The sequence below is a fragment of the Triticum urartu genome, chromosome 2 (genome assembly GCF_003073215.2).
Source record: "Triticum urartu cultivar G1812 chromosome 2, Tu2.1, whole genome shotgun sequence".
Lineage (NCBI taxonomy): Eukaryota > Viridiplantae > Streptophyta > Magnoliopsida > Poales > Poaceae > Triticum > Triticum urartu.
The window spans coordinates 378,624,205-378,642,786 of NC_053023.1; the positions used below are offsets into that span (position 1 = coordinate 378,624,205).

Below are 18,582 nucleotides of genomic sequence, written 5' to 3' on the forward strand. Positions count from 1 at the left end.
ACGGGATCACATCATTAGGAGAATGATGTGATGGACAAGACCCAATCCTAAGCCTAGCACAAGATCGTGTAGTTCGTTTGCTAAAGCTTTTCTAATGTCAAGTATCATTTCCTTAGACCATGAGATTGTGCAACTCCCGGATACCGTAGGAATGCTTTGGGTGTACCAAACGTCATAACGTAACTGGGTGGCTATAAAGGTGCACTGCGGGTATCTCCGAAAGTGTCTGTTGGGTTGGCACGAATTGAGACTGGGATTTGTCACTCCGTGTAACGGAGAGGTATCTCTGGGCCCACTCGGTAGGACATCATTATAATGTGCACAATGTGACCAAGGAGTTGATCACAGGATGATGTGTTACGGAACGAGTAAAGAGACTTGCCGGTAACGAGATTGAATGAGGTATCGGGATACCGACGATCGAATCTCGGGAAAGTATCGTACCGATAGACAAAGGGAATTGAATACAGGATTGATTGAATCCTCGACATCGTGGTTCATCTGATGAGATCATCGTGGAACATGTGGGAGCCAACATGGGTATCCAAATCCTGCTGTTGGTTATTGACTGGAGAGTCGTCTCGGTCATGTCTGCGTGTCTCCCGAACCCGTAGGGTCTACACACTTAAGATTCGATGACGCTAGGGTTATAGGGAAAGTATGTACGTGGTTACCGAATGTTGTTCGGAGTCCCGGATGAGATCCCGGATGTTACAAGGAGTTCCGGAATGATTCGGAGGTAAAGATTTATATATGGGAAGTCCCGTTTTGGTCACTGGAAAAGTTTCGGGTGCTATCGGTAACGTACCAGGACCACCGGGAGGGTCCCGGGGGTCCACCAGGTTGGGGCCACCAGCCCCAGAAGGCTGCGTGGGCCAAGTGTGGGAGGGGACCAGCCCTGGGTAGGCTGGTGCGCCCTCTCCCCCACCAAGGCCCAAGGCGCAGGGAGAGTGGGAGGGAGCAAACCCTAGGTCCAAATGGACCTTAAGGCCCACCCTAGGGCGCCCCCCTCTCTCCCTCTCCCCTCTGGCCGCCACCCTAGATGGGATCTAGGGCTGTCGCCCCCCCTTGGGGAGGGAACCCTAGAGGGGGCGCAGCCCCTCCCCTCCCCCTATATATACTTGAGGTATGGGGCTACCCAAGATATATGATTTGATCTCTCTCTTGGCGCAGCCCTACCCCTCTCCCTCCTCGTCTCTTGTAGTGCTTGGCGAAGCCCTGCTGGAGTACCGCGCTCCTCCACCATCACCACGCCGTTGTGCTACTGCTGGACGGAGTCTTCCCCAACCTCTCCCTCTCTCCTTGCTGGATCAAGGTGTGAGAGACGTCACCGGGCTATACGTGTGTTGAACGCGGAGGCGCCATTGTTCGGCGCTTAGATCAGAATCGACCGCGATCTGAATCGCTGCGTGTACAACTCCACCAACCGCGTTCTTGTAATGCTTACGCATTGCGATCTTCAAGGGTATGAAGATGCACTCCTGTCTCTCGTTGCTAGTCTCTCCATAGATTGATCTTGGTGACACGTAGGAAATTTTTTGAATTATTGCTACGATCCCCAACATTAGGATTTTAAGCAAATTACCATGATATTTAAGACTCTCAAAATAATCTAAGTGAAGCATGAGAGTTCATCTATTTCTTCAAAATAAAACTACCACCATGCTCTAAAAGATATAAGTGAAGCACTAGAGCATCGACAAACTACTCCGAAAGATATAAGTGAAGATCAATGAGTAGTTGAATAATTATGCAACCATGTGAAGACTCTCTAACATTTAATAATTTCAGATCTTGGTATTTTATTCAAACATCAAGCAAAGCAAAATAAAATAACATTCTAAGAATAGAAAACATCATGTGAAGAAGTAAAAACTTAGGATCAACCAAAACTAACCGATAGTTGTTGAAGAAGAAAGGTGGGATGCCAACCGGGGCATCCCCAAGCTTAGAAGCTTGAGACTTCTTGAGATATTATCTTGGGGTGCCTTGGCATCCCCAACCTTGAGCTTTTGTGTCTCCTTAATTCCTCTCATATCAAGGTCTCCCTAAATCTTAAAAGCTTCATCCACACAAAACTCAACAAGGACTCGTGAGATAAGTTAGTATAAACCATTGCCAAAACCTTATCATACTCTACTGTAGCAAATCACTAAAATTATTATTCAACATTGCATACTAAATTCCTCTGCATATTTAATAGTCCTATCCTCAAATAGAATCATTAAAGAAGCAAACATATGCAAACAATGCAAACATAACAGCAATCTGCCTAAACAGGATAGTCTGTAAAGAATGCTGCAACATCCATACTTGCCTAACTCCAAAAATTATGAAATAAAATTCCAACTGTAGTAAATTTATCAGAGCTTAATATTCAAAAGGTTTCAACATTTTATCACATTCTTACTTTTCTAGAGAATTATTGCAACAGCGGTAAACTTTCTGTTTTCAAACAGCAACATGAAGACTTGTAACATAGGCATAGTAAAGACTATCAATGCCACTTTTATTGGAACAAAATATGCAAAACATTGTTATAAATAACAGCAAGCAAATCCTAACAAAATAAATTGATGCTCCAAGCAAAACACATATCATGTGGTGAATAAAAATATAGCTCCAAGTAAAGTTACCGATGGAAGTAGACGAAAGAGGGAATGCCTTCCGGGGCATCCCCAAGCTTAGGCTTTTGGTTATCCTTGAATATTTCCTTGGGGTTCCTTGGGCATCCCCAATCTTAGGCTCTTCCCACTCCTTATTCCATAATCCATCGAATCTTTACCCAAAACTTGAAAACTTCACAACACAAAACTTAACAGAAAACTCGTAAGCTTCGTTAGTATAAGAAAATAAATCACCACTTCAAGGTACTGTAATGAACTAATTCTTTATTTATATTGGTGTTAAAACTACTTTATTACAAATTATCTATGGTTTATAAACTCTTTTACTAGCCATAGATTCATCAAAATAAGTAAACAACACATGAAAAACAGAATCTGTCAAAAACAGAACAGTCTGTAGTAATCTGGATCAAACGTATACTTCTGGAACTCGTACAATTCTCAAATAAATTGCTGGACCTGAGGAATTTATCTATTAATCATCTGCAAAAATAATTAACTAAATATCACTCTCCAAATAAAAATGGCAGCAATCCTCGTGAGCGCTAAAGTTTCTGTTTTTACAGCATGATCAACAAGACTTTCCCCAAGTCTTCCTAAAGTTTCTACTTGGCACAAACACTAATTAAAAGCATAAAACCACATCTAAACAGAGGCTAGATGAATTATTTATCACTAAACAGGAACAAAAATAAGGAACTAAAATAAAATTGGGTTGCCTCCCAACAAGCGCTATCGTTTAACGCCCCTAGCTAGGCATGATGATTTCAACGATGCTCACATAAAAGATAAGAATTGAAACATAAAGAGAGCATCATGAAGAATATGACTAGCACATTTAAGTCTAACATACTTCCTATGCATAGGGATTTTGTGAGCAAACAACTTATGGGAATAAGAATCAACTTGCATAGGAAGGTAAAACAAGCATAACTTCAAGATTTTAAGCACATAGAGAGGAAACTTGATATTATTGCAATTCCTACAAGCATATATTCCTCACTAATAATAATTTTTAATTGCATCATGAATGAATTCAACAATATAACCAGCACCTAAAGCATTCTTTTCATGATCTACAAGCATAGAAAATTTACTACTCTCCACACAAGCAAAATTCTTCTCATTCGGAATAGTGGGAGCAAACTCAACAAAGTAACTATCATGGGATTGAAAATTGAAATCAAGATGACAAGTTTCATCATTATTCTTTAAAGCATACGTGTCATCACAATAATCATCGTAGATAGGAGGCATGCTTTCATCATAATAAATTTTCTCATCAAAACTTGGGGGACAAAAAATATCATCTTCATCAAACATAGCTTCCCCAAGCTTGTGGCTTTGCATATCATTAGCATCATGGATATTCAAGGAATTTATACTAACAACATTGCAATCATGCTCATCATTCAAATATTTAGTGCCAAACATTTTATAGATTTCTTCTTCTAGCACTTGAGCACAATTATCCTTTCCATCATACTCACGTAAGATATTAAAAAGGTGAAGCATATGAGACAAACTCAATTCCATTTTTTATAGTTTTCTTTTATAAACTAAACTAGTGATAAAACAAGAAACTAAAAGACTCGATTGCAAGATCTAAAGATATACCTTCAAGCGCTAACCTCCCCGGCAACGACGCCAGAAAAGAGCTTGATGTCTACTACACAACCTTCTTCTTATAGACGCTGTTGGGCCTCCAAGTGCAGAGGTTTGTAGGACAGTAGCAAATTTCCCTCAAGTGGATGACCTAAGGTTTATCAATCCGTAGGAGGCGTAGGATGAAGATGGTCTCTCTCAAGCAACCCTGCAACCAAATAACAAAGAGTCTCTTGTGTCCCCAACACACCCAATACAATGGTAAATTGTATAGGTGCACTAGTTCGGCGAAGAGATGGTGATACAAGTGGTATATGGATAGTAGATAAAGGTTTTTGTAATCTGAAAATATAAAAACAGCAAGGTAACTAATGGTAAAAGTGAGCGCAAACGGTATTGCAATGCGTGGAAATAAGGCCTAGGGTTCATACTTTCGCTAGTGTAAGTTCCCTCAGCAATACTAACATAATTGGATCATAAAACTATCCCTCAACATGCAACAAAGAGTCACTCCAAAGCATTGTTGAGGAAATCGTTAACTGGTAACTGCTCGGTTGGCTGACGAGTAGGGGATTAATAGGCTAATCGGCAAGTTAATCGGCCATTTAATCAATTAATCGGACGATTTATCAGTTTATCGGCTACTCGGTGACCCTATGAATAGGGATTAATCGGCAAGTTAACTGGTTAATCGGATGAATTCTTGAACAGGGCTCCAAAGTCACTAATAGCGGAGAACGAACAAAGAGATTATGGTAGGGTACGAAACCACCTCAAAGTTATTCTTTCCAATCAATCCGTTGGGCTATTCCTATAAGTGTCACAAACAGCCCTAGAGTTCGTACTAGAATAACACCTTAAGACACAAATCAACCAAAACCCTAATGTCACCTAGATACTCCAATGTCACCTCAAGTATCCGTGGGTATGATTATACGATATGCATCACACAATCTCAGATTCGTCTATTCAACCAACACAAAGGACCTCAAAGAGTGCCCCAAAGTTCTACTAGAGAATCACGACGAAAACGTGTGCCAACCCCTATGCATAGGTTCATGGGTGGAACCCGCAAGTTGATCACCAAAACATACATCAAGTGAATCACGTGATATCCCATTGTCACCACAGATATCCACGGCAAGACATACATCAAGTGTTCTCAATTCTTTAAAGACTCAATCCGATAAGATAACTTCAAAGGGGAAACTCAATTCATTACGAGAGAGTAGAGGGGGAAGAAACATCATAGGATCCAACTATAATAGCAAAGCTCGCGATACATCAAGATCGTATCATCTCAAGAACACGAGAGAGAGAGAGAGAGAGAGAGAGAGAGAGAGAGATCAAACACATAGCTACTGGTACATACCCTCAGCCCCAAGGGAGAACTACTCCCTCCTCGTCATGGAGAGCACCGGGATGATGAAAATGGCCATCGGAGAAGGATTGCCCCCTCCGGCAGGGTGCCGGAACGGGTCTAGATTGGTTTTCGGTGGCTACGGAGACTTCTGGCGGCGGAACTCTCGATCTATTGTGCGTTCTGCAAGTTTTAGGGTACGACGATATATATGGGTGTAGGAAGTACGTCGGAGGAGCCACGGGGGCCCCACGAGGCAGGGGGCGCGCCCTAGGGGGGTGGGCGCGCCCCCACCCTCGTGGGCAGCCCGTGTCTCCCCTGACGTGCACTCTAAGTTCCCTGGGTTGCTTTCCTTCCAAAAATAACTTCTCCAGTTGATTTCGTTCTGTTTCGACTTCGTTTGATATTCCTTTTCTTCGAAACACTGAAATAGGTATAGAACAGCAAATCTGGGCTGGGCCTCCGGTTAATAGGTTAGTCCTTAAAATGATATAAAAGTGTATAATAAAGCCCATAAACATTCAAAACAAGAGATAATATAGCATGGAGCAATCAAAAATTATAGATACGTTGGAGACGTATCAGTTGAAATGAAGTATCTTGACCTCAACACAAGTGTAGGTGGTTATCTCGTAGAAAATGTATGTTGGAAGTGTAGGCATGTTCTGATGGCTCTCTCCATGAATGAAGAGTGGGTGGAGGGGTATATATAGCCTTCACACAAAATCTAACCGTTACACACAAATCACCAAACTCGGTGGGACCGAATTATACAACTCAGTCAGACTGATTTAGTTCATAATGTGACCGTTAGGGTTTTCGGTGAGACCGACATGTCAACTCGGTGGGACCGATATCATTAGGGTTAGGGCATAACGTAATCTCAGTGAGACCGATTACACAAACTCGGTGAGACCGATTTTGGTAATAGACTAACCAAAGAGTTGGTCGGGCAATCTCGGTGGGACCGATTCGCTCTCTCGGTAGGACCGAAACGTTACGAAAGGAAAACAGAGAGTTTGCATTGCAATCTCGAGTGCTAGTAGCATTTTTTCCATGGCCAGCGGCCCAAACGCAAAGATGAAGCGTCATGGTTGGATAAAGCCTAGAAAAGACTATGTATGAATAGATCAAAAGTTTTCTCAAAAGAAAAACTAAATGTTGATGGATCTTTTGACCCTGACTTGCTCAAGGCTCCTTTGGAGCTGTTCTTAGGTATGGTAAATGTATTGCTGGTGGAAATGGAATAATAAAGTGGTATGGAGATGCACTCATGGCTGAAGCTATGACTTTGCGTTTTGGCTTAAATCTTTCTGTTACAATATGGTACAATCGGATGAAAATTAACTAGGACAATGTGAAGGTGATTGAGATGATGAACAATGGCGAGCTGTCCTATGGAGCTGTGACTGCAGTCCTACGGAGCTGCAGTTGCTATCTTTGATGATTGTTACCATGGTGCGTGTGATTTTCCTCATGTTATCTTTGATCGAGCATATTCTTAGAGAGGCAAATTACGTTGTCCATCAATTAGTTAGGGATAGGATCTGTAGTGGGTGGATGGAAGAACCACCTGATGAGATTATTAGACTTCTTATAAGCAATGCTATGTTGATTACCATGCAATAAAGAATGGTTAGATGTAAAGAAAAGAATATGGTGGCCTTGGCCCGTGGAGGTTATTGCAATGGCAGCTCTTGCTGATAACAATGCTCGTGGTAAGATAGATGTGCCTGCAGTCACTACCCGAGCAATGCTACATCTACGAAAAGCATTTTACATATCTTACGAATGAGATGAGTTGGCAGCTTTTAATTGGACATTAGTGGAGGCTGAAGCCCACCCTGAAATTCAGGGGGGAGGGCGTTTGGTTAGGGGAAAGGAAGATTACGTCACAGCCTTAGGTATGTCTACTCCACCAGTCTTTTGACGTGTCTGGCGGCACACCCAACAAGTACCTGCAGCAAACTAATACAGCGACCTGCTAATCCCATGTTGTTCTATACTTTTCTTGGCTACTAGTTTTCAACAGCCATCACATGATTTATGCAAAGACACGGACTTTTAGGTGCACAGCTTAAAAGCTCTAATTCACAGATAATGATGCAAGAGAAGGTTATGTGTCTGTTTTTAGCACTGACGTAGAAACATCATGCATTGCAACACGCAGCCAGAAATAACAAAATTGATCTATGTTCATCTGCAGTGAAGTTCTATCGAGAACAAAATCTGGTGAGTTACAGGAAGCCAAAATTGGGCAATGGATGCACTTTCTCGAAAAAAGAGACGAAAATCACCACCGCATAAGCTCGGTTGCCATCGCAACAAGTCAAAACAATCTATCAAGAGCGCCAAAAGTATGTACAGCACGGTGCCACCGTTGTATGCATACCTACTAATCCACGTTCTGGATCTCTCCCATCATGATGCGGTTGCTGACGACATTGAACCCTAAAACCGCTGCGCTCACCTTCTTCCCTTTCTTCCCTTTTTTCTTTCCTCCTGTATCCTGCTCTGCCTCGGCACTTGGCCCTCCTTTGGCTGCAGAAGCGGGGTTCAGACGGGGAGCGCGGTTGCTGGGCGCTCTGAATGCCATCTCGATCACATCTGTGGACAGAAAAGCCTTGTAGTTGAGGAACCTGTCGATGAACTGACCGTTGCGGTCAAGAGAGCCAACGTTCTCCCGGAGAAGCATTTCTGCTTCAGCAGTCGACTGCTTAATGCAGAACTCAAGGAAACTTGTATCTGGGTGGGCATAGTGGAACAAACAATAAGATTGGTGAGTTTTAAGCAAGAATTACTCTAGTGAGAGTTTATACCATTTGTTCCAGTGAGCCTGGACCACTCGCTGTCGCACCAATCCCGGAAGTCCATTGCCTCTGCAGTATAAGAGCCAAGACTGTTATGTTAGAAAACACACTGTAACAAAGGAAATATGAGCATAAATCAACTATGTTACCTGTCTGCTTGTTTGCTGCCTCTGCCTTCCCTTTCCCAATGAGGTTAGCACTAGGAGCCGTTGAAAGTGGCAACTTGCTAGCCTGAGACTTGTGACGGTTTACTGAAGACTGGTCTTTCGTCATGGAACTTTTACTCTGACTTGCTAGACTTGGGAATTCTGACCTGTTAACCATTGTAAGACAACATGTAAGCATCTTACAGAAGTAACGTGCAAAAGGAAACAAAACTCGGTAGTAATAAGATCAAAAAATAGGACAGGATGTTCCAGCCATCAATGGTCAAGCATTGTACCAGTGGTATGGACTATAAGGAAGTCACAGAAATCAAATAATGTGTCCCTGTCTACGGTTCCCTTGCGTGTGCTCGGGATAGGTGTTTTGTATAAATGTTTCGCCGTATTATTAAGTATTCTCCTTTAGTTTTTTTCTCTATCTAGAAGTGGAATAGAATAACCCGGTTGAAGGGTATGATCATACGTCTGTAATGCATTGTATGGCCCAGAATAGGTCCTATTCTTCTACCTTTTCCAGGTAGTCGATGGCTATTCACAGCTACCACCTTAACACCAAAGAAGAGTTCGACCCAATGCTTTATTTCTGTCTTAGTGAATCCCGATTCGACATTAAAAGTATATTGATTCTTTCCCAATAAACGAAGACTTTTGATGAGGGACATGAACCTTGGTACTAGGGTGTGGCACCAGGGTGGAAGGCAACAGCCCTATTTATCAGGTCATATGAAAGATATAACTAGTATAGATAGCTATCACGTAATTATAGATAGAGTTGAAGGTTATCAATTATGGATTTTGTCATTTCTTACAAATCCATATCAAACTGGGCAGCCATTCTATCATCCGACTCAACCAATAATAATGTTTCTTCCTCCAAATTCGTAGCTATCATCTATGGTCTAATCCCATCACAACCAAGTCGATCCTACCGGTGGTTTTTACGGAGAAAACAGCTGCTCCTTCCGTTCCTTAATATAAGTCTTTCTAGAGATTTCAATATGGACTACATACGGAGCAAATAAGTGCTTGCCCATGGCGATCTTAACTTCTACTCCCTCCGTCCGGAAATACTTGTCATCAAAATGAACAAAAGGGGATGTATCTAGACATATTTTAGTTCTAGATACATCTCTTTTTATTCATTTTGATGACAAGTATTTTCGGACGGAGGGAGTAACTCATAGATCTACTAGCCTTAAGTGATGTACTCCCTCCGTCCGGAATTACTTGTCGCAGAAATGGATAAAAATGGATGTATCTAGAACTAACATACGTCTAGATACATCCATTTCTCCGACAAGTATTTCCGGACAGAGGGAGTACAAAGCAGGCACATACGAAATAAATGAACTTTGAGGGGTTCAGAGGACCAAATTAGACAAGCAAGGGGCCCTTTGTTTTCTACTCCCTCCGTTCCTAAATATAAGTCTTTTTAGACATTTCAAATGGAATACAACATACGGATGTATGTAGACATATTTTAGAGTGTAGATTCACTCATTTTGCTTTGTATGTAGTCACTTGTTGGAATCTCTAGAAAGACTTATATTTGGGAACGGAGGGAGTACTTTTTATAAATAGCTACAGCTCACAGGTTTGCTGATAACCCAATTTGACAGTCCAAATTGAAAGAGTACGGCTTTAGACCAATTTGGCTGGGACAATCTAGGCAGGCAGTGTGTATTAAAACATGCAAAGCATGTGAGAAGAAATGGTAATAATCATAAATTACATTACGATCATCATCAGAGGATATGCAAAGCATGTGAGAAGAGCATGACCAAACCAAAACCAATATGACCAACTAGTGACACAACTTAAAAATCAAATCAGGTCGATACAATCAACATGACCAACCCAATATGTACCAGCTGATGACGCAATTCACAAATCAGGTACTCCCTTCGTTCCAAATTATTTGATGTTCTGAATTTGTCCCGAGTACATCAAAAATTGTGCTAATATCTACAACACCAAATATTTATATAGATAATACGAAAATATATTTTATGACGAATCTAATGAAACTAATTTTGTGTTGTAGATGACGATATATTTTTCTATTGACTTTAGGAGTTATGACAAAGCTAGAACTTCAAATGATTTGGAACAGTAAATACAATTACTGCAAGTCCTAGCACTTCAGACAGATTTGCAAGATGCTCTATAGAAATTCCGAAGGATACGGCGGTGCCAATTCCGCAGTTCAGTTAAGTCATTAATGCGCTTATATCTATTCACTATGAAGAAAATAAGTCAGTATGCTGACTGTGTTGATAATAATATGCGCTGACAAAATAATCAAGTGACGTAAAAACCATTGCAAAAGAACATATGAACATACTGTTTCTTATCTTGTTTGGAGTGGTCAGATGGGCCCCAAAATAGATCATCTTCAGCATTTGACTTGGAACGATTGGAAGGATTGGAACTCATCTGGACAGGGGCAACTGCCTTTGATGGAGAAGACCCGGAAGCTTGCTTAGAAGAAGCATTACCATGATTCCGTTGGTTCACCGAAACCTTTGCTGGAGCAGGTGAGGGTGGTTGTTGCTGGACAACACCTGATCTCCTTTCTTCCTCTCTCTGAATATCTCTCAAAGACAAAGGTTTGTGCACCTTCGCAGAGTCATTGGACCATGCTGGAGCAGGCGCAAAATTTGTCTGGTCAGTCTTCCAAGGAACAAAATCTCCAAAGGATGGACCACTTGGAGGAGCCGGAAGTATTTCCTTCTCTTGTTTCGCTTGCTTTGAAGATTTGCCCTTTTCAGCTGGTATAGACATAGCTGATGAATCAATGGAACTAACAGGTAATGGGGCTTTGGCTGCAGATCCTTTTGACTTTGTCCCCTTTTTCTTGTTCTTTTTTGAGTCCTTGGCCTCAATGAAGTCATCATCATCAAAAGCAGGAGCATCAGACTGAACAACAGCAGGTGATAGAGGAGGAAACAACACATCATTAGCATTGCCTATGTTCTCATTGTCTGCATTACTAGACCTTGCCAGAACTTCTTCCGCTAACAAATCATGCAACTGACTTCTCTTGTTCCTGGAGTCACCAGCACTTTCCTGGCCACCCAGTGATTTACCTGCACCCCCAAATTGTTGATCAGAAGATGCAGACATGGTATTCCAAGGACCTGATGGCACAGGAGGCGCTGGCATGGTTATCTTGGCACTGTCCGCAGCTACCCTCTGTGCTCTTAGTTGTTCCTCGGCTTGAATTTCCAGCAGTGATTTAGGCCTGGGTCCTTGGGTAGGTTTCCAACCTTTCTGGCTTGCCGCTGCAGGAGGCTCGGATAGAGCACTAGGTTCCCATTCAGCTCTGTTGATAGCATACTCCTCAGGAAGACTTTTGGGCAAATTCACATATGATTCAAAGCCCAGCGGAGGTCCAACTGCTCTAGAAGAGCTTTCCACTCTGGCAGTGGAACCCCAAAAAAGTTCGTCTGTGTCATCTGGCAAACCATGCTTAGTAACAGCCTGATTTGAAGCATCAACTTCACCTTCTAGTGTTGGATGTTGAGAAACTGTGTTTGGAGCTCCTTTGCCAACATCTACAGCTGTCTGTTTCTTCTTCTGCTTCTTTTTCTTTTCAGCTTTCTTTGTCTCTTGTGCATCAGGAGTTTTTGCATCAGTTGTCATAGTTAGCTCAACTGCATCAAGGGTATTTGTAATTTCCTGGACACGATTATGAGGTGACATGATCTCTGATATTTGATTCAGTGGTGTCTCAGGAAAACCCTTAGCTTCACTAAGAGCTGAACTGCTAGCCTCTGTAGATCTTAAACTTAAAATATTTGCAGGCTTACTTTCAACTTTACCTATTCCAACTTGCTGATAGTTTCCAGAAGCCTCCTCATACCTTTCTGCAACTTCTGTTTTCATCGTATTGACCATACTTGCACTAAGTTGAGTGTTATCACTTGCCGAGTTTCCCAACTTCTGAGGATGGGAAAACCGTTCTTTCGAAGGTGCGCCCATAAAAAATTCATGAGGCAATGGCACAGTAGGTACAGAGCTTTGTGATGTTCCAACACCCTCCATACCCCTCATACTCATAAATGCTTGACTAGATCCCTGGGGTGTACCATGGTTAGTCAAAATACGATCAGCTTCAAGAACCTCTTGAATTGTTCGAACACCAAGATTCATAGAATCACCAGCTGGCAATGTAGTATGCTTCGACCCATAAGGATCATCAAGCTGTTGGTTGGGATGTCCATGAGGTGCAACGTGAGAAACTAGGTGCTGTTGTTGCAGCAACAACTGCTGTTGCTCAAGCTGTAGTCGTTGTTGCAGCTGCTGCTGTTGCTGTTGCTGCTGCTGCTGCTGAAGCAATATCATCTTGTCCAACATTGAGAGTTGTGGTTGAGGTTGAGGTGCCACTGGCGGCTGTGATTGCAACTGTAGTTGTGATAGCAGATACTGTTGTTGAAACATGTGCAAGAGTTGTGGGTCTTGAGATATCTCAGCAAGCAACTTCTCTGATGGCAAATGAGAGAGAGGTGGCTGGTTCTGTGGCATGAAGTTCTGTTGTTGAACAGCAGTAGCCATTTGCTGAGAGTTCTGAAGATTTTGATGCATGTTAAGTGGCCCTTGAGTGAGATCCACATGAAGGTTAGGATTAACATTTCGGGATTCGGGATAGTTTGACCATGGTGGCAATCCCGCAGGTGCTTTAGGTTTCTCTGCAGAATGCAGCATAGCAAGCAAGTCAACATTTTGAGATTGTGATGCTTGACGAGATGGATCAGCCATTGAACTGGGTACTTTAGAGTGCAGAGTAGACACTTCTGAAGCTGTATCTTTGTTTTGTGCCTGTGCTGCTGGAATACCATCTGCAGACCAATATGGAACAGCATTTTGGGAAGATTTTTGTCTTTCCAACAATCTCTGCTGTGCCAAAAGATAATTCATGCTATTCCCCATCTCGCCTCCGGCCATCGCAATGTTGCCAAAGCTACTGCTGTTATATTCATTCAGCCCTAATTCCAAAAGGAGATATGGTGTCAGACCAGAAAGTACGCATGACAAGTAGCAGAGATAACTAGAAAATATATGGAATGAACTAGACGAATAGGGCTCCTGCCAGTATACATACCTCCAGTCATAGCAGCTGAAGGACCTTGCATACCATTAGACATCAGTGACTCCAGAAAACGATTCTGAGCTTCAACAGCACCGCCATTCCTGCTTGGCCCACTGTTAAAAATACCGACACCAGCTGATCCGCTATGTGTGCTGCTGGAGCTGACAAATTTCCCTGTAGGTGGAGTCTCCGGCATTAGCATATCACTTGATTTTGTGCTGCTAAACCCTGGAGGTGGCCCTGCCTTTGCTCGTAGGTGAGGCATAACATCTCCAAGCATTAAGAAAGGCGCATCAGGAGGAGCATTTGCAACTCGAACCAGTAAATCAATACCAAAATAACTAGCCTCAAACCAGCCAATGATGTCAGCACCAGAAAATGGGCCTTGAATTCGACCTTGTGGATCTTTGTAGTATAAAGAGAGATTTTCTGGATTAGGACAAGGTTGAATAGGACTGGTCAACTCATCAACACCTGTCATCCCGACTACTTTACTTTCTTGATCAAAGACATTGGGCATTTGCTGCGGAAAGTCGGATGGGCCAGGCCTATGGTCTCCAATAAACCGAGATCTTTGTGGAACAACATAGCTAGGTGTCTCTGTACGCAGCGAATCAACATTTCCAGGAACACCTGTCAAAAGATAAACAGAGGTGAGTTTTTAAAATGCCGAAAGGATTTATAGAAGCTGTGCAAGCATTCAGCAAAGGACAACGATAGAATACCAACTAGTTAACTACCAAAAATGGCAAGCAGTTCAAAGTAGCTAAATAAGATACCATGAAGAGGTCATCATGATGAATTAGTTTGCTTAGAGTACTATATCATAGAACACATGCAACCGCAAGCCTCAAATTTTGTAACCAATTTATAATGTAATATGGAATAGAGGATAAACTTATAAACTTAATGCCAGAAAAACAAAGGAATACTTCTAGGAACAAAGGCATATCTGGATACACCATCCAGAGAATCTGGTACTAGATCTCGAAAATAATCTCAGAAACCCCTACTGAGTATACCATGTTGAATTACTCCTATTATATGGATAGACCTGGGACTAAAACCGTCCTAAAAATTGAAAAGAGGCATGTTCCACAAAATGTGAATGCGTAAACCATGTGGACTGATTATTAAGTTGTGAACCAAGACCATGAGCAGTACGCATATTCGAAAAGTTAAGATATGCTGGAGAACATCTGGAAGACTCCCCAAGTTATGAAAGGTTAGATCTTTCATAAATGACAAACCCACTATACATGCAACTGAACACAAAATCATCTGTATGTAATCACTTGAAATTCGCTAGCTAAGGAGCACACAATAAACATAAAGAACTGTGGAAACAGTGAGTAAGATATGGCACCCCTGAGACTTCCAGCTGTTTCTCCCTTCAAATCATCTGCACTTCCAGGTTGATCATCTCTACCACCTGGTCAATGGGGGGGCATTCAGTACAAAATGGTAACATATTTGGATGTTTATGCCACAAACAAAGTATGAAAACTGCATCAAACCTAATTTAGATTGTTTTGACGGCACCACATCAGAATTACTTTTCCCAACAGGCCCATCTTTGGAAACCTGATGGACACCACTGTTTATGATTTCCCCTTTGTCAATTGCTTTTAAAATGACCTACAAATATAAGAACTGTGAGACATGAAGATCATATACATAGTATAATTGCATGATAGTAAGATCATCCTAGCTGAGAAAAATAATAGGATTAGCTTTACCGCTTCGTCAGTCGTCGGAGCAAATAATGCTAAAGGCTCCAACATTTCTTCTTGCATAAATGCAGACCCTTCCTCACAAACATCAAAAGGCATCTTGAAGTCAGTAACATGGGAAGTTGTTCTGTATATGTCAAGCAGTTTCATCCTACTATATCTAAATGATGTGCGATCCCCTGATGCACCACCAGGTCTGTCAGAAAGTAGACCAAGATGGAATGGACGTGAAGATCCAGTACTGCCAGCATTTGTGCTACCAGAACTAGGGGTAAATTTTCCACGAGAACCTGAAAAACCTGTGATTTCATTGTCTGGTTTCCCTCTACCATACCCATACAAAGAAGGTGGTTTTTGTGATATCTGTGAGGGGTGATAAGAAGAATCACCCCGGCCACGGCCCACAGGATGACTAGACTTCCATGATCGAGAAATGTTATCATCTCTCTCAGTATCCTTGTCATGAATGTTGCCATCTTTCCCATGTGCAACAAACTGTGAAAAACCTTTTTCACGGGAAGCATCACCCTCCTTGCCCGAATCACCCCAGCGATCACGCCAATTTTCAGACTCCTTATCATTGGAACCCCAACGAGTAATCCACTTGCCTTCACGGCGTTGGTCATAGTTGCCCTCCTTGTTACTGGAATCACCCCAACGTTCCTGTGGAGCACGACGGCCATCCACAGAAAACTTGGACGAGTCATCTGACCATTTTTCTACCTTGCGTGTATCAGCTTGTTCCTTGTCTGTCTCCCTCCAGCGAACCCACCGAGGGCCTGAATTTGGTTCCCGCTCATCATCACGCCAACGGTCACGACGCGCAGTTTCACCATCAAGCACAGAAGCCCTGAAGACATCCTTTTTCTTCGCACTGGAGTCCATGTCTTCACCATTACCTGATGTCTTTGTAGCATCTGAGCGTGAACCCTGTGAACTGGGCTCCTGCAACAAACAACATTACATAAATCACCATCCTGTGCACAAACTACTAAGAAAGTCTACTATCAATCTAGATGATATTGTACTGCCATGTTCACCACGCAGGCCTAGTGTTAAGATGTCCAGCTGTTCAACTTTAGTTATTGCCCTTAATCCTAAAACCGTAAACATGTTTTGGCCTACCTTCATAAGCCACTGAGGAGAAAGGGGCATGCCAGTATCCAGGCCTTGCTTCTCTGTGAAAAACAAAGTTACGATGAATAAGACACTGTGAAAAACAAAGCTACAATGGATAAAACAGGAGACATGCTATACTGATAAAAATAAAACAGAAAACATGCTCTAAAAACTGTAAGACACATAAACTGGACAACCAAAGAAATGATCAATGGTTAGACAAGATAAAGACACAATAAAGATTTTAAACAGCATATACCTTGCATGAAAGTAATTGGACTGGAGGGTTGTGCATATACTAGTTGAACACTAACTGATTTTTGCCACAGATCCACACTAATACCATAGATTGCAAAAAAGGTACCAGGTAGCAGCTTATAACTACACAGCTATGCCCACAAATTGAGCAAACAGTCAGTAAAAAGAGGCTGCCGCCATGTTACCCTCAGCATGTGTAGCTACAAAGAACACAACATTTCTAAGCCCAAAGGAATACACCCATCGTTTTCCTACGAATACCAACACACAAAGGCAGGGCAGCCACATTTGCAACCCACACAGGCCACAACAGCAAAGTCAAACAACCAACAAATTACATTCAACCACAAAAATTGAAGTATATTATAGAAAAAGGGGGCAATCCAATGAGTAAAACTAGCACCTCCCCGAATCGAAGCAATAACTAAATTTAACAACTAGACCAGAGCATCCAATCCACCCAAATCCAAATACCGACGTCACCCCTTATGCCTAGAACCATCGTCCCACCACGGCAGAAATTGTTCAGTCAGAGACCCTACACGGCAGTAACGCTGCGGAAGCCCAACGCACGGTGGCAATACCATTTCGCAACCACCCAAAAAAAACCGAACCCTAGTGACGTCAGAACAGATCGAACGACGGTACAAGCAACAAATCAAGGCAGCCCGAGCTACGGGGGAGCGCTAGGGTTTCGACCTGGTGCGACAGATCGAGGGTGGGAGGGAGGAGTCGCGGGGGAGCAACGAACCTTTGGCGATCTGGGGCGGTGGAGGCGTGTCTACGGCGAGGCGGCGGCGGAGGTCGTCATTGGCACGGTCCGGGGAGGCGGCCATGGGCGGCGGCGGGGAAAACCCTAGGAGGAGCTTCGCTTGGGAGGTTTGGGGGACGGAGAGGGGGAGCGAGCGATGGGGAGGAGACTGTCAACTCCAGGCGCGGATAAAAAACCAGCCGCAGGGTGCCGAGTTTGCCCGAGGAGGCCTTTTTGCGCTAAGGCACCTGTTTCTGTACAAATTTAATTAAACGTCCTACTGGCTACAGTGCGTTTGGAGCCACGAATGGCAATATAATTTTTACTAGCCTCGCACTTGCACGAGTGGCGCGCCTCTTTTTCTACCGCCCTCGCGGCTCTGTCCTTCCCGCCGCTGCTGCCCTCACGCGCCACCGGCGTCACCGATGACCGGCCCCATCGCCGAAATGGATAGCCAAGATAATAGGGAGCATCCTATGAACATCTTCATATCAAGAATCTATTTGATTAGTGACACGTGCTACACTATTTCACATACTCCCTCCGTTTTTATTTAGTTCGCATATTAGCTTTGGTCAAAGTCAAGCTTTACAAACTTTAACCAAGTTTATATAAAAAATATTAAGATATATGTTAGAATAAATCCGAGGCGCTTCGTCGATCTACCGAGGACCAAGCAATCACACAAGCACGACACCGAGATTTGCTAACGAGGTTCACCGATATGGCTACATCTCCGGGGCCTGACTACGGGCGCTCCTCCCCATGACACCGTCACAATACCGCACCCCGGCCGCCCAGGCGCCGGCACACGCCGCCGGCTCCCCCGCGTGCCCGTGCTATTATGTTGGCATAGGTTACATCGTGTGTCTACTCCCGCTATATGAGAGGCCTAGGATATAAGTGTCCTATTAGGACACAACTCCTACCCTGTCTACACACAGTCCAAAACCAAGTCCAACTATAACCTACCTTGTACAATAATATTCGACACAATTCTAACAAACTCCACCTTGACGAATATTCTTCACCATCTTGAATTCATTCATGCGTCGAACCTTCA

General features: G+C 43.0%; 1 protein-coding gene across 1 annotated transcript; it reads right to left on the reverse strand.

The window, feature by feature from the left end:
* Positions 1-7,769: 7,769 nt before the first annotated feature.
* Positions 7,770-17,703, reverse strand: LOC125537393 (protein ESSENTIAL FOR POTEXVIRUS ACCUMULATION 1). Its single transcript, XM_048700699.1, has 10 exons — positions 17,520-17,703; positions 16,517-16,569; positions 15,398-16,336; positions 15,176-15,296; positions 15,025-15,090; positions 13,671-14,291; positions 10,911-13,554; positions 8,552-8,715; positions 8,412-8,471; positions 7,770-8,337 (listed from the first exon to the last, which is right to left on the reverse strand). The coding sequence occupies exons 1-10, from the start codon at positions 17,602-17,604 to the stop codon at positions 7,988-7,990; spliced, it is 5,103 nt and encodes a 1,700-aa protein (XP_048556656.1). The 5' UTR covers positions 17,605-17,703; the 3' UTR covers positions 7,770-7,987.
* Between the last annotated feature and the right edge of the window lie 879 nt (positions 17,704-18,582).

Bases quoted from the DNA above. Each gene is read 5' to 3' on its own strand.
- LOC125537393 (XM_048700699.1), bottom strand. From the start codon at position 17,604: ATGGCCGCCTCCCCGGACCGTGCCAATGACGACCTCCGCCGCCGCCTC. The intron at 14,292-15,024 runs GTGCCATATCTT...ATCTTTTGACAG, and splicing joins AACAGCTGGAAGTCTCAGGG to GTGTTCCTGGAAATGTTGAT. The intron at 13,555-13,670 runs GTATGTATACTG...TTTTGGAATTAG, and splicing joins TTCAGCTGCTATGACTGGAG to GGCTGAATGAATATAACAGC.